Source organism: Ascidiella aspersa, chromosome 2 (assembly GCF_963924565.1).
Source record: "Ascidiella aspersa chromosome 2, kaAscAspe10.2, whole genome shotgun sequence".
Classification (NCBI taxonomy): Eukaryota; Metazoa; Chordata; class Ascidiacea; order Phlebobranchia; family Ascidiidae; genus Ascidiella; species Ascidiella aspersa.
Window position 1 is genome coordinate 37606603 of NC_139448.1, and position 14838 is coordinate 37621440.

The following is a 14838-nucleotide window of genomic DNA, read 5'->3' on the forward strand; positions in this document are numbered from 1 at the left end:
CTGGGGTCCGTGAATCCCCTGGGGGTACATGGACAATTTTTTTCTTTTTTGGGGGGGTCCGTTAAGGCCTAAATAAAATGTTAGTGTAGAATTGAAAAAAATATGATACACTTTTTTAAAGAAAAGAGTTAAATTGAAAAAAAATATTTAGCGCCTTCTTCTTAATTTGTTTTATCCAAATTCCGGTTTCGTGACGTCATCTCTACAAATCGTATGCCGACCCTGGTCCATTCCATTCGATTTTTTTAGGGGTACACGTTAAAACATTTCAAGAACCCTTGCTTTTAGGTTTGTGACTTGAAGGTCAGATTTACTCCACTTTAAACACACAATAGACCTGCGCACTTTGCAACTTACCTATAAGAGCTTCGTGATACTGGTCGTATTTTCACACAAGTATGCCCGATAATATCGGATCGGAGTCGATAACCGATGCTAAGTGTCATTATCTTTACTCGCCCATCGTTTCGGTGCCAATCCCATTACTAATTTAATTCGATCAATGTTTTGCGACCAAACGCGTCATTTTCTACATTAAAAACGATTTTGTAGGGAATTGTTCTAGGCCTAATTACTTTTCGAAAGGAATGAAGGCTTTGTCGCATTATCCTATCGCGATACTTTTATCGCACATCCCGATCACCTAGCATAGCTACCGAAATTTGTTTATGGTATTACGCTTAACAAACTCCTGAAAAACATAATTCAAACTGTATGCATTTATTAAAGCATACAAAACTACCGTACACATTGCTATAATTTTTTTTGTCAGAAAATGGTGTTCTGGGTCGACTGATTCTGTTTTGAAATTAGTAAGTTTTCCGGAAAAAAGAAAATCTATTCCCAAGGTTAATATACTGACCTATATTCAACTATATGCATTCATTAAAGCATAGAAAACTACACAGTACTATAAATTTCTGCCAAAAAGTAATATTCAGGGTGGACTGATTCAGGTTTGAAACAGTTTGTCGAACTAGTTTTCCTAAGAAGGAACAAATATTTTCCTGAAACTCAACAACGGTACAGTTGTAAGCGTTTAAATAGCACACTGCTTTTCTGTAAAAAAGTGCAACATTCAAGATATGGAACTAATACGTTCTTGTTTGCCTTTATGTTGTAATGCTTTTTACCACGTGCTATATTTGCCAACAAATACATAGATTGCACTCCGTCCCTATACTGTTGTGTGGTATATGTAGGGATTATATATCTTAAAAAACGTAAATTTTTTAACATTATTAAAAGAAGATGAAACTAAATCCTCTTAAGCTCAATTGACAAACATTGGTCGAACCGTTTAATTTGCCTGCGATATCTGAAAGGTTGTTTACCAAGATGGAGATTTACTGAAGGTACATTGTGAAACCTTAGGATTGATGTTAACTTTCACCACTGCCTGCAAGTTATTAAGCAGCTTGAACCAATCAATTTAATAATAATATAAAAGCAGTTGCAGCGATGAAATACAAAAAGTTTGTTAACCAACGCAGAGGCTTCTTTGCACCTAATTTCTTCCACACTTGTTACCAATTACCATGTGGTAAACGTTTCTGTGTATCAATCACGGCAAAACGTTTAATGGATCGAGCAAGCTGACAATGTTCAGGCTAGATATTCACGCGTTTTTATAAACATATAAGGCATTGGTAATTAAAATGTAATTTTTGAAGCATGTTGTTTTTATTGCGACATTTGTGAAAACATGAAATCAGCATTTTTGTGCACAACAGTTTGTTTTTACTTTTACATAGTAGTTCTCAACCTTCGCCCGCGAAGCATGTTTTTTAAATTGGAAAACCTACATGGAGTGATTATATTAGTAGTGATATAAATATTAGAGTTTAGATTAAAGAAACGATTCTAGAGTGTTTTTTAACATTGTTGGTTTTAAAATTTTGTGGTGTCGTGAGTTAATTTAAGGAAGCAAACTGTGTCCTCAAGTTGAAACCACTGGTTAACATATCAGTTTCTTTACAAACAAGATACAAAAACGCATAGCAAACATACAACTCGCATTATTCGCATTTACTTTACAAGCATTGTTCAGATCTGCAGTCTTTCTCTTTTCTCGTATCCCAAGAGAAACACCCGGAATTCGAACCGGCGACCTTCGGAACTGGGCCAGCCTCTTCAGGTCCAAGTCTAACTCAGTCAAATCAGCAGCAAACTTAACCGTGACGTTTATAAGTCGGGTTTTCTTTGCTCTGCCTCGATTTTTCTCGTTTCTTTTTGGATTTGCTCGAATCACGTTTTCCCGAGCGATCGCGTTTTGATTTTCGCGGTCGAGCGCGATTGTGACGTTCGTATTCGACGCTCTTTTTGCGGTCACGTGACTTCCGACCCTCCTTGTCGCCGCTTTTGCGATGACGCCGTGCTGGTGACGTCATAATCTCGGCCACCTCCTTTCTCTGGCGACGCTCGCGCGAATCCTTTTTGTCTTCTTTGTGACGTCGTTCGTTTTCGTCGAGTTTTTCGCGCTTTTTGTGATCACGTGGCTTGCGACGGCGGCTTTCCATTGGTCGGTTGTTGTTCTTGGTTTCTTTCGAATTTTGGCGCGAACTTCGCTTGCTTTTCGGGTTCCCGTTTAGGGGCTTTTTCTCCAGGTGACTCTCGTGTGAAATGTGGCCTGTGTTAGAATAGGTTGTTGACTACATTGCTTGATTTAGTATTTTTAGCGCTATGAAATAATTGGAGAGGACTACTAAATTGAATTTACCTGTTTTTGCAAAATAGAACCTGTTGTTGATATAAGTTAATCAGTTGATTAGCAAGATGGTAATAATGCAAATTTAGTGTTTTTCAATTTTTGGAGTTTTTAAAACGGTCAGCTAGTTAAAGGTTGTAATGAAGATCTTAAATATTTTCTAGAATAACTGAACTACTATGAAATATTGTTGATGACATGATTTGGGTTATGACTGTATTACTGACCTGTTTTTGTTCATTTTTTGATTTCAAAGAAAACATTTTTAGCGTTTTGAAATAGTATAAGAGGACCACTAGTTTGAATTTAATTATCTCTTGGTAAATGTGATCTTTGGTTGTTGGTACACTCATTGGCAAGTTTGTCCAGTAGCGTTTTTACCTTTTGAGAAATCGAAGTTACATAAATTTATAGAAATGCTAAATTAGATTTTTTTCTCTGGTTTGGAAATGTAAAGGATTGTGGGTTTAAACAAAAAAAAAACGCGATCATATGTAAGCGTAAATGATGACACTTTATTAAGCAAATTACAGTTATGGTGTTGTCTTTATTGTTATCTGTATCGGGCTTTTAAAAATTTTTATTCATAACGAACAAAAATAAACTTTTTTTTATAATTTACACTTGTACGGTTTCTGCTAGACTTTCTAATAATAGCGATCCCGTAACTGCGATAACAAAACTGTATGCTAAGGTGATAAGCGGTCATGTAAGCCACATTATTAGCAATCTGTTGCATCCCGATTAGGCCTACTATTGTTTAATATTTTTTTCCATTTTGTGATGTCACAATTACCTGAAGACGTCGACTTGCTTGCTCTGAAGGGACGCGCCACCACTTCTGACGCAATGATCATCTCGTTGCCTGGCAACGGGTAGGATTGAATCTGTCAGACCAAAGCAATAAACACTTGTTTTGTTACAATACAATAAAATAATTAGTAAAGACAAAAAAAATTACCAAATAGAAAATTTGCCATTTGTTTTACAACGTTCCCTGCCAAGGTAAATGCTGTGTTGTTTGTGTTTTTTTTCAAGTGACGTTAAACGAAAATTAAAATTCATTGTCGGCCTCTAGCAAAAGTTTCTGTGCAGGCCAACGTATGGCTTGGAAATTGTTGTGCTTTTAAATTTGTAACTTGGCAATTTTAAAAATATATGAGTGAAACGCCGATAAATTATACAAAATATCAAAATAAGCCCACTTTACGTTGAAGTGATATCATTTAAATTAGGGCGTTAAGTCAAACATATTGATCGCGGTATAATATACAATTCATTTGGAGAAAAAAATCAAACACATTAGCCTATAGTGGATGTAAAACAACGCACAATGTTTATTTCAATATAAAAAAAAGTTATTTCAATAGTTTCTGTTTTTCGAGATTAACTTAATTGACAACTGACCGGGTATCCTTTCTTCTCGCTCGTTTTTTCTTCATCTTCGTCATGATCTCGTTTCGCTGTATCACAACAGCACCTGAGAAAAGCTTGCATGCTTTAAAGGCGAAAAACATAGCGAAACAAACTGGACTAGTCTTTGGCCTGTGACACTGTACAATAATGGTAGAACTGGTAGGTATTAACAGTTCGTTAGAAAATTGTAAAGAGTCCTGCGTAACATCTTTAAAATTTATGATGAACCGCTTGTGAACTGTAGGAGTTACTATTGCATCGTTTTTTATTTTTATTTGTTTTGTTTTAGAATTGATAAAGCCCTTCAATATTACTAAAAATATAAAGGGCGTCCACAAAAAAAAAATTGGAACCACTGTAAAAATAAAGTTATAATCGATCTAATCGCCACAACCCCTAGTTTTATCACCACCAAAATAACAGTCCTTACCTCCAAACTATGAGTGAGAGGATAAAAAGTGCTACAATGAGACTGCAAACTATGATGGCAACCATCTGCGGCATCGACAGGCCTCCTTCCGCCTTTGTTTCGTCTACAAACACCATTGTTGACGTAAAAACGTAAGCTGTGACGTAACAACGGTTGAAAACAATTTACCTTTTGAATCCTTGTTTCCGTTTTTGTAGCGGTTGTCTCCGGTCCCCATGCCAGATCTGTAAGTATTTAATTAAATGTGTTATGAATAAATTGACAAACAAATAATGCTGGACAACTTCACATTTCAACAATTTTAAGTCAAATTATACGCTACAACAGTAGTTATTATCTCTAAAATGGTTTTGTTAGTAGAGAAAAATCAAAATTGTTTTTGTTAGTATGGTAATAAAGGTAGTTTATCTCTGTGTTAAACTTTTAGCAGTAGAGCTGACACTTGCAATCCTATATTTTACCTATTTTTTCCTTTGTTAGTTGGAATGTGGTATCGGTCGTACTCCTTAGGCTTGGAAGTCATTTTTCTTTTGTAAAGTAAGAAAACATTAGAGGGTAAAAGGGGAAAACAAAATAATACCTAAAGGGGTACACACAATAATATCTAAAGCAGAAAAATCTATAGGACGAAAGTATTAGGACCAACGACCTAATAAAGCCAAATACGCAGTAATACCCACGACGGAATAAGAACTTAATCGTCTGAATAAGACATAAACCTGTCGGAATATAAAATGTACATAAACGGTCGGAACAAGTCCTAATACCACCGAGCCTAAAAGGCCAAAATAACACTTAAAACTGTAGGTAGAGGAGATGGGACGATCGGGGACCGTCGGTCTGGCATCGGCCGTTTTGGTGCCAACGTTTAGACGCCCTAGTTTAAATTGCGTGGATAGGGAGCCGCGTTGTTGGCGCCGGATGTTTTGGTCCTGTTTTTGGGTTATTAGTGGGTAATGGGTGGGGTTGAAAAATGGGTTAGGGTTGAAATTATTAAGGAGGTAGTGATGTACTTACGGGTGGGATTTGACGTTCGGTAGCATGTTGCATAGGCCTGATTCTGGCAATGTAGGGGTTATTCCGATGGGTTTAGGACTTTTTTACGACAATTAGGTATTAGACCTATTTTGGTTTTATTCCGAACTGTGCTTTATTAAAAAACTGTGACCTTATAATGTATGACCTGATAAAGCATTTTAATTTAATAAAGCTTATTAAAAACAATAAGCCTTCCAGTCCCATAGTTACATAGATTGCACCTAAATCGCCAAAATGTTATAATCGAGAAAGTTCAAGGCTTTTATAACTCAAAATAACGACGAATAATCGAATTGTTTGTCGGCATTTACAAAATCTAACATGTTGTTGTAAACAAAAGTCGTAGTGGAAAAATAGTTTTTTTTTTAAATAGGATTGCACCATTAAAGATAGCCGTTCATCAATCTACTCGACCTTTTTGACTTTGTTATTTATTATCAAGTCTTAATCAAGATAATGTCGAATCTACTCGACCTTTTTGGAATAGCCGTTAATCTTAATAAAAACTAAACAAAGTTACTTCGTACTTATAAAACAAAGTTCTTATTTTTCACCTTTGCTTTATCCTAATAGTATAACCTGTATTTCAGCCACTCGATGTAGTGATATTACCTGAATCCCGAGGTCTCTTGACCAGACACAGCTTTGTAGCTCACCACGAAGGGATTTTTCCGCTGACGAACCAACCGCGAGAGGGCGTCGTCGCCTTGGATGTCGATTCTGACCTGTTTGCCTTCGTTCACAATGTAAGCAGGTAAGTTGGTTTATTTAAACGGAACATAGGTTCGGTGTACCTTGGGATGCCATGTAAATATCTTAGACGCTTCATTGGCTACTAAATAGTTTCGAACAAAAACAGCTAATTTTTATTTAAAATTTGGACAGCTGAATTTTTTTCTTAAACGGTCACTAGGTATTGATTTCCTGGGGTTTCAAACAAATGTAGAAAGGCCTAAAACTGCTGAATCTAAAGCAACCTCTCTAAGTTTATTTTCATAAAGCTTTTATTAAACTTAAAACCGCAAATTTTGGGAAAACTAAAAAAGTTTAAAAATGATCAAACGCACAAAGTATGTTGTGCAGTAAGTGTTCTAAAACAATTCAAACCATGTAACATGTGCAGTGCAATTAGGCAGAGACCGCTTTACTATGCGAACTTTAGATAATTTGTTTGGTTCACATGGACCTGAGATGGTATCACAGCATATATTAACATGATAAAGCTTTAAGCTAAGTGGACGAATCATAACTCTTCGGAATATTTCTACAAATGGAGAATTTTACAACAAATGGAAAAAATCATCTAGTTTTAAGCAACTAAAAAGAGAAACACTGATTTGGGTGGTTAAAGGAGAATTTGGGTGGTTAAATGCAGCTGTGTAGTGTGTATACCACAAGCCGGCAATAATTATTACGCACTGGGTCGATTCCCGCTTAAAGCAACGCATTGATTGTAAACGCCATAGCAATTTGTCATGGTAAGGATTTGTTTAGAAAAGCCAAAAAAGTTTTTTTTTAAATTTAAGCATCGAACTAATACAGCAGTAAAAAGACACCCTTGGAAACACCACTAAAAACTCATTCTACCTTCTTAGAAATTAAAACTTTGAAACATTCAGAAGGTTTTAAGGGGAAAGCACGTTTGAAAAACGTTATTAATTCTTTCCGTTGATGGAATAACAGTTGTATGGTTTAACAAAAAAATGATACTTGTGTATTGTTTAAGAAAGATTAGTTAACTAGTTTTTGTTTTTCGTGGTAGAGTTATTTTACGGTTGTGTAAAGTTGAAAAAAAACATGTTGTAGGCTAGTAAAAGAAACAAAACACATCTTCCTCAATATGCATATGCTAAATTTTAGTTTATTCATTCGACATTTTTCTTACCAATTGAAACATAGTCTCCCGGAATATTTTGCTTGCAAAATCTTCCCTGGGTTTTTCCGTGATCAATCATCTGAAAACAACGGTTTGCATTAAAATGGCTGCACTGGGATTCGAACCCAAGACCTGAGAAATATCTAACCTCTAGAAACTGACTGCAGGTCGAAGCAGACGGGTTTCCAAGATCGAGTTTCTGAATGGCAATCTTTAATTTCATGCCGGGAGTGTCTGTTTGCAACCTAAATGAGAAAACACTCATTTTCTTTCAATTGTTTTTGTTTTTTGAACGAGCTGAATCCTATTACAAAAAGGTGTTTTATATCATTGCTGCTCTTATGCAAACTTGCTGATACAAGAGTTTCCATAACTTAGTATGTAATAAAATGTACAACATGGAAATGTTACTTAAAACCAAAACATGTAAGCTAATAAAAGCAAATTGGTTGATTTTATCAAGTATGTTATACAAACCTGTTGAAGTAAGCAATTGTTTTGCTTTAACAGCAGCTTATTTAAAACTTTATTCAAAATATTCTTTCAATTTAAACACTTTTTATTTTAATTCTTAAGTTTCCAACACGGCAAATTAAGTTTTACATTATGTTTCAAATTAGGCACACCCGGTTTAATTTAACACACAAACTTGATATAAAACACCCTTTATACGTTATTAATGAGAGTGGGTTAAGAATGGGCCAAACGAAAGAATAACAATGCATGAAATAAATTGAAGCAGGTGAAAAGTTAACAATTAAACTAAGTACAGAACTTAGTAAACCAAACCAGTTGTTTGGATATTATATGATACACATGTTTCGCTCCTGAAAGCACCGTCTTTGTCTTATTTAAATAGAATTAGGTAAAGCGTTTAGAAGAAATTGTTTTTCTCGTGGGAATAAAATCGTTTCCTTTCTTTAGGAACCACAAATTCTTCTAAAGCTGAAATAACCACTGATTATCTCGGGAATACCCCTGACATTATGTATTTGTGTTGTTAAGAGGAAGGAAATGTAGATTATCGCGTTGTGACGCTTCGAAACTCATTGTGGAACGGTTTTATGGATTATGTCGTCACAGAGAGCACGTTCTTTGCCGTACACGTTGCAGACCACCTGACACAGGTGCCAATTTAAAATGCATTGTTTGCTTATCTGTGACGCGACAAAGACGGAATGGACAATAAACATGACAATGCTTTCAGTTGTTAAATTATTATTTGATTTCGAAAACGTAAACAAAGCGAAAAATGTGTATCAAAGTCCATAAAGACGTATAGGTATCATTTTGAATATTTCGAATAAATCCTAAGATGAGGTTGTACGTAGGCATAGAATGAATATCAAAGTCTAAACAGAATTAAATAGCTTTTTGTGAACGTTTTTAAATACATCTTTGTTCACTTTAAAAAAAACAAACGTTTAAAATAGTTTTACGAATAAATATAAGAAAATCCAATTCAAAGCTGGTTTACTGAGACAAATTAACGACAAAGAAACGTATGTGTAAAAGAATTATAATCAAAAATCACAAGTCTGGTTTATTTGTTTTTATTAACAAAAACAGAAATGTTTACTTACAACCACGTGCATTGATATTGCGTTGTGAGCACTGAGCCGAGATCCAAGGAGCTAATCATTCTCCATTGCATTGTGGCAGATATTTTGTGTATACAATGTGCCCCTGCATAACAGCAAAATAATTTTGGTTGCAATTTTCATGATATAGGATGTCGGTAAAGACGATTACTGTTCAATTTTAAACGATTTAAACAATGTAATTTGACCAAATTGTTTAAACGATGTAATATTGCTAGATTGAGGTGTTAAAGACTTTGTTAGATTGGGCTTTTAAAGTAATTTGATAGGTAATATGATATTGCGTTTAACTAACTTATCAACAATATCCGTTAGTTATCTTATTACACCAGGACCGACATTCCAAATAGATTTTAGTGGACAAAATAAAAACTAAAATTAAATAAACCTTGGTGGTCGAGGAATTTAAAGCTGGTATATGATATATTAAAATATAGAAGCCCAATTAAAAAACAAGCAATGTATGTTAGTTCAGTTATTCCCTATTAAGTTATTTTCTAACCAAGAACATAAATCCCGCTTCATCAGGTTTTAAACCTCATTAACAAAAAATGTTGATGGAAACAGACAAAGTATAAAAGAACCAGTTGCTCATTAAGTTGATGCGTGGAAAATTGATATTGTCATTTAAACGCCTCAAAATGGAAAACAAACAACTGTTGCTATTATATTTCATTTATTCTTTTTAAACTTTTTTCTCAATAAACCAATTACCCAAATTGTTATTGTTTGTAATCCCAAACGAAGAAATTTGATTTACAAGACACAAAACGTAAATAGTATGACACTCGCTGACGTTCAAACACGCGTTGTTTTATTTTACCGGTTGTGGTTTGGTTGTAAGTCCTGATCTACATGTAAACTAACAAGTCGATTGGCAAACCAACTTTCTTTTGTATTTCTCAGGGGCAATAACGTATTGTTTATTTGGTATAACGTCTTTAAACAGCTTTTGGGTTGCGTTGGTGTTAAAAACTTGGTTTCAACACGCATTTGAATATGATTTTCGAATGTTATGATGAATATCCTCAATTAGGTATTTTGATGACAAGTACCATGTAAAAATACTTGATTCACAATCATGCATTGTTAAAAGAGTCTGCTTTGAAACTAAAATCGCTTTTTACAACATTTATTCGAATTTTTATCAACTGTTGGCTTAGTTGGGACATCAAAGAGGACCTATTCACCTATTTGTTACACTCTTTAATTCCATTTGTTTGCAATATCAAAAATATATTCTTGTAGCCAGTTTTGTTCAGGACGAAATGTGTTTTACTTTGTAATGTTCTTGTTCTGCAATTGCCAGTTTTATCACACCCATAAAAACGTTGCATCTTAACATATAGTTTCTCATGTGTTTAATACCAATACATAAGCTTTTGAAATCTCTTCATTTCTTTCAAATTGATGCCAACCAGTCGAACAATTTTGTCAGCACAAGTTTGTTCAGTTTGTTGAAAGCCCCGGGCATAAAGTGACGATCAGATCTTATCGTTTAACCGGGCAACGTCTATGTGGAAAAGGTATACAGCAAGATACCGAGCTCCTCTATTACTTGTGATATAACAACCTTCTCCAAAAGGTTAGACGCAATTGTTTAACCAAAGTAACATTTTTGTGTATAATGTTTCACTCTTCGTGACACCGAACTTTGTGGGATAAACTTGTTGTTGCCACTGGATTTTAATTAAAAAAAAACAGTGAAATTCGAGCTTGCATATTTGCAATAAAGTATCGACTTAAATTTTTCTTAAGAGTCTATTATAAATCTTTGCTCCAAAGCTAAGTTGAAAAACTGTCGAACTTTTACAAAACCTATTTTAAATCATAAAGTGATTATAAATCACTTTTTGGACTGAATGTCAATCATAAAAAAACAAAACTAAACTTTTTTATTAGAACGTTGCAAAAGATCTTGTTAATATTTAACTAGCAATGTACAGGCCTTGACAAGTTTGTTTATTTTATATTAATGCCAAACTTTTCAGGTTCGCGTGATGAGTAGTAATCTGTGCTTGCTGTTTTAATATATTTTATCAACTTATTCTACTGGATTTGCAGGTGTTGAATGTTTGTTGAAAGCTCAATATCCCGCCCATTTTAATCCGTTTATAAACGCGTGAAGTTCACTCGGCTACGCCATGAAACCGGTTTGCTGAGACGTCTCCTTGAATACACAAGATCTTCCCTTAAATTACCAAACGTTAAAGCCTTAAGGGGCAGAGTAATCCGAAAATTGCCTTGGCCATCTGTTGAAACACCCAACCTTCCATTTATGTGAGATTATCTCAATACATAGGCTATATATTTCAATATCCCGTCTAGGTTTTCAGTGGTTTGTAATCAAGATCATTAAAGGCTTTTCAGGTGTGTTGTTACTTCGTTTATTGCCATTAAAATCATAAACGAAGATAGGGTTTCACATATAAATAAAATGCTTGCTGGTAGAAATAAACTTTGATTAAATATTTCTACTTTGACCAATTTAGGTTATGAAATATTAAGCCAAAATACTTTGTTTAAATAAAAATTATGTCTAATTTTTAATAAGGTAAACCACTTGTATATTACTTTTAAGATGCCTGATATAAAGCAGCTTAAAAACAATATATTTTTACTGTAAAAATTGCGTTTTAGAAAAAGTTTTTATTTTTATTCCATAGTCTAGTTAAAAATGGAACATTTAAATCATGTAAGGGTCAAAAGAAAAATGACGGTTCGAAAACCCTCAATTGTTGCGGTATACGTAGTATGCAAGTGTCTTCTGTATTTAAAAGGGACTATAGAATTGTGTTGTTATAAGGATAGTTGAGCATCAAGTAATGTGCCAAACTGGCCAATAAACCTAACTCTAAGCTTGTTAAATAAAGGTTAACTAACCTGGTTAACTAACCTTTATTAGATTTGGGCGTAAGTGTATATATTTTTTTGTTTTTCGGCATGAGTATATAAATACTAACATTTATATATTGAAGGATACGACATTTAAACTAGTTTCAGAAGATTAAGGAAAGGTGAGAGAACCCCAAATATTTCTTCAACTTGTTTTAATGATCGACGAACTACAGTAGTGACACACCCACAAATCGAAACCTCACGTTTATCGCTCGCAGCTATAAACTTAACATCCTCCAAACATTTCCTCACAAGTTCAGTCAAGGTTGACAATACTCCAGTCAGCGCCCGGAAATTTCAAATTACGACCAGCAGCCACTTAATACGGCCCATGTTTAGCGGGCCTACGTACAGCAAACCGGTGATTTGAACTTGGCAGCCTACGCAGCACACCTGATGATTATAGAGCAAATCTCGACCTGGTTTCAGACCCATGCCCCGACTTAGCCTTTTGCTCTAACTTGGCCTTGTTTGTTTTTCGTTGAGCTGTATCCTTATATGACTCATTAAACGTGGGGTATTTTCGCAGCTATTAACCTCCAACTGTCATTGTGTTTGTTAGCCCTGTTCAAAATTTAACATATTTAGAAACAAGCCTTGAGTTAAAATTGATTTAAATTGTTTTGAAGCTAATGTTTGCGATTTTTCGAAGGATGACAACTTAACTTTCTGGCTGGAATGAATATGTGCTGTAAAGCTATGACGTCACAAAGGGGCGTGTACCCAACCAGTAAATACCGATTATAAGCAAAAAATGTCCTCTTATATCAACGTAGTAATATACGCTTTGGTAGGATGGCAAAGTTATTTTGAAATGACTTAAATCAAGTCATTGATATGAAGATCAAATGTTAAACTTTAAAAATAGTTAAACTCGTCGAATTATGAGAAATACCTCGACAAAGTACAACAAACATGTATAACAAGCTGATTGTTTTATATGCATGAGTTAAGATAAATCAGTCAATTTTAAAAATGTTAAACGAAAACACTTCATTTCAACCCAAGTCACTCCATTACTTGTCCACGTCAAGTGATTTTTCCAACAGAATTTAGTCAAATCATTTTACCGAAACCACCTAAGTCAAGTAAAGTCATTTAAAATCGGTGACTTAAGTCAAGCTCTTTTAACACTGTAAATTATTACCAGAAAGCGGACAGGAAAAATTCAAATAGTAACAATCACTTACATCCTGGTGGGGGTTGGTGAGTTTCCCCATTGCGCAACCGCTTTGGAGCTTGAATCCGACTGACAATGTCAACTGAAAGAAAGTAGAATTCAACAATTAAACATGTGGTAAGTTACGTTTTAAATAATGTTTATACGAAGCACTTTACAGCAGTACTTTTAAGTCCATCATTTAACCCATTTAAACCTTATAAAACTTTTAGGTTTAAAAATTTTAAGCAAAGTAGTTCTTTTTGTCTGCTTGAGTACACTTTTTAAGTAATGTATGTCTTAATTCTTAAGGTTTTGTTTTGTAATATTTTTACTGATTTGTATATCAAATGAAAAATATTTTATAATATTTTAATGTCGACAATATCTGTAAGTTTTTGTTAATTTTAAACAAAGGTCTAAAAATACCTCTCCCTCCAGCTCGTTTGTGACGACTCAATGCTTCCAGTGACGTAACAAACAAACTTAAGCATAATATTTGAATAAATGTTGCCATGTTAAAAGAACATATCTAAAAAACGATAAAAATAAAGCATAGTTATTCAAAACAAACTACACCTTATAGATTCATAATATTTGATATTTTGTTAGAATTGTTTCCTTGAAAAAGTGTAATGCTAGAGAAAATCGAGTTTACCATTTCCCAACGCCTTAACGTCAACTGCAGCTTGGTTAAAACCTGTCACATCATCTTACAGGAGCTTAAACTGTTTAGGAAACCCGGGTTTGTCACAAAACGAGGGGATTAAAACGACTTTGCGGTGTAACATGCTTATTTTTCTTGTTTGAGCTTTCATTTTCACCAACCTCAACAATGGCTAGTTTCTTGAAGGTTAATCCTTGTGTGACGCAACAATAGGCTTTGTTTTTGTTTGTGCTGGGATAATTGTGGGCGGGTCTAGGTGTTTCTCTATAGAAGCTGCTTTGAACGCTAACAATAACAATCTGTGAAACGCTTTAAATTTAGTGCATGGAGTCAAACTTCGCTTTCAAACAATATTATTATTATATGTACTTTTTTGAGAAAAGTAGTTGTACGGAAACGTAGTAAGTTTAAAATTGTTTTGAAGTACGGAGTAGCAGTTTGAATGTCAAATATCTCTTTATTCAATTATAATATTTCCGTATAGGGTTTATTATTCTCAGTCGTATTTTCTTAAGGTTATCCTCGAACTGATTTCAACTACATTGATATTAATCTTAAAATTGTTTTTGTGCCGTGCGATGCTTTTTACATTTCTCCCGGCACCAATATCCGATTCCACAGTTAATTTGAATAGTAAGATTATCTCTACCGAATTCCGTTCAAATTTGTTGGAACCACTTACCTTCTCAAACTAAAAGGTCTCTAAATCTGTGGCCTCGTAAGGCAAATCCCAATCAGTGTTTTCAAAGGTGTTACCTTTAAAGGTATTTACAGTAGAAATTGTTTAACACCTTAAAACATTCTTGTAAAAGTTGTCAAATGTTTCAAGTTCGTAACTCGTTTGTAATTCTAACTCTTCCTAAAATTTCCCTTCTCACTAAAAACAGACATCTGCTTTGCTACGAAAATTTCAAGTTTATAATTCAGTTGCAGTTCTAAATCTTCTTCTACTCATTAAAAACTTTTGGTGAGTAAGAGAATTTCTTTGGAATAAAACACAGCTATTAAGTCTGTATACGTCTTACTGTACTGCACTGACAGAACTG

The 14838-nt window shown here is 34.3% G+C and overlaps 1 protein-coding gene across 1 annotated transcript; it reads right to left on the reverse strand.

Moving 5' to 3' along the window:
- Positions 1–1509: 1509 nt before the first annotated feature.
- LOC146165603 (uncharacterized) lies at positions 1510–13642 on the reverse strand. Its single transcript, XM_083381783.1, has 12 exons — positions 13555–13642; positions 13157–13228; positions 9051–9153; positions 7616–7712; positions 7477–7546; positions 6204–6324; positions 5015–5080; positions 4722–4777; positions 4554–4656; positions 4115–4187; positions 3504–3594; positions 1510–2629 (listed from the first exon to the last, which is right to left on the reverse strand). The coding sequence occupies exons 1-12, from the start codon at positions 13640–13642 to the stop codon at positions 2172–2174; spliced, it is 1398 nt and encodes a 465-aa protein (XP_083237909.1). The 3' UTR covers positions 1510–2171.
- Between the last annotated feature and the right edge of the window lie 1196 nt (positions 13643–14838).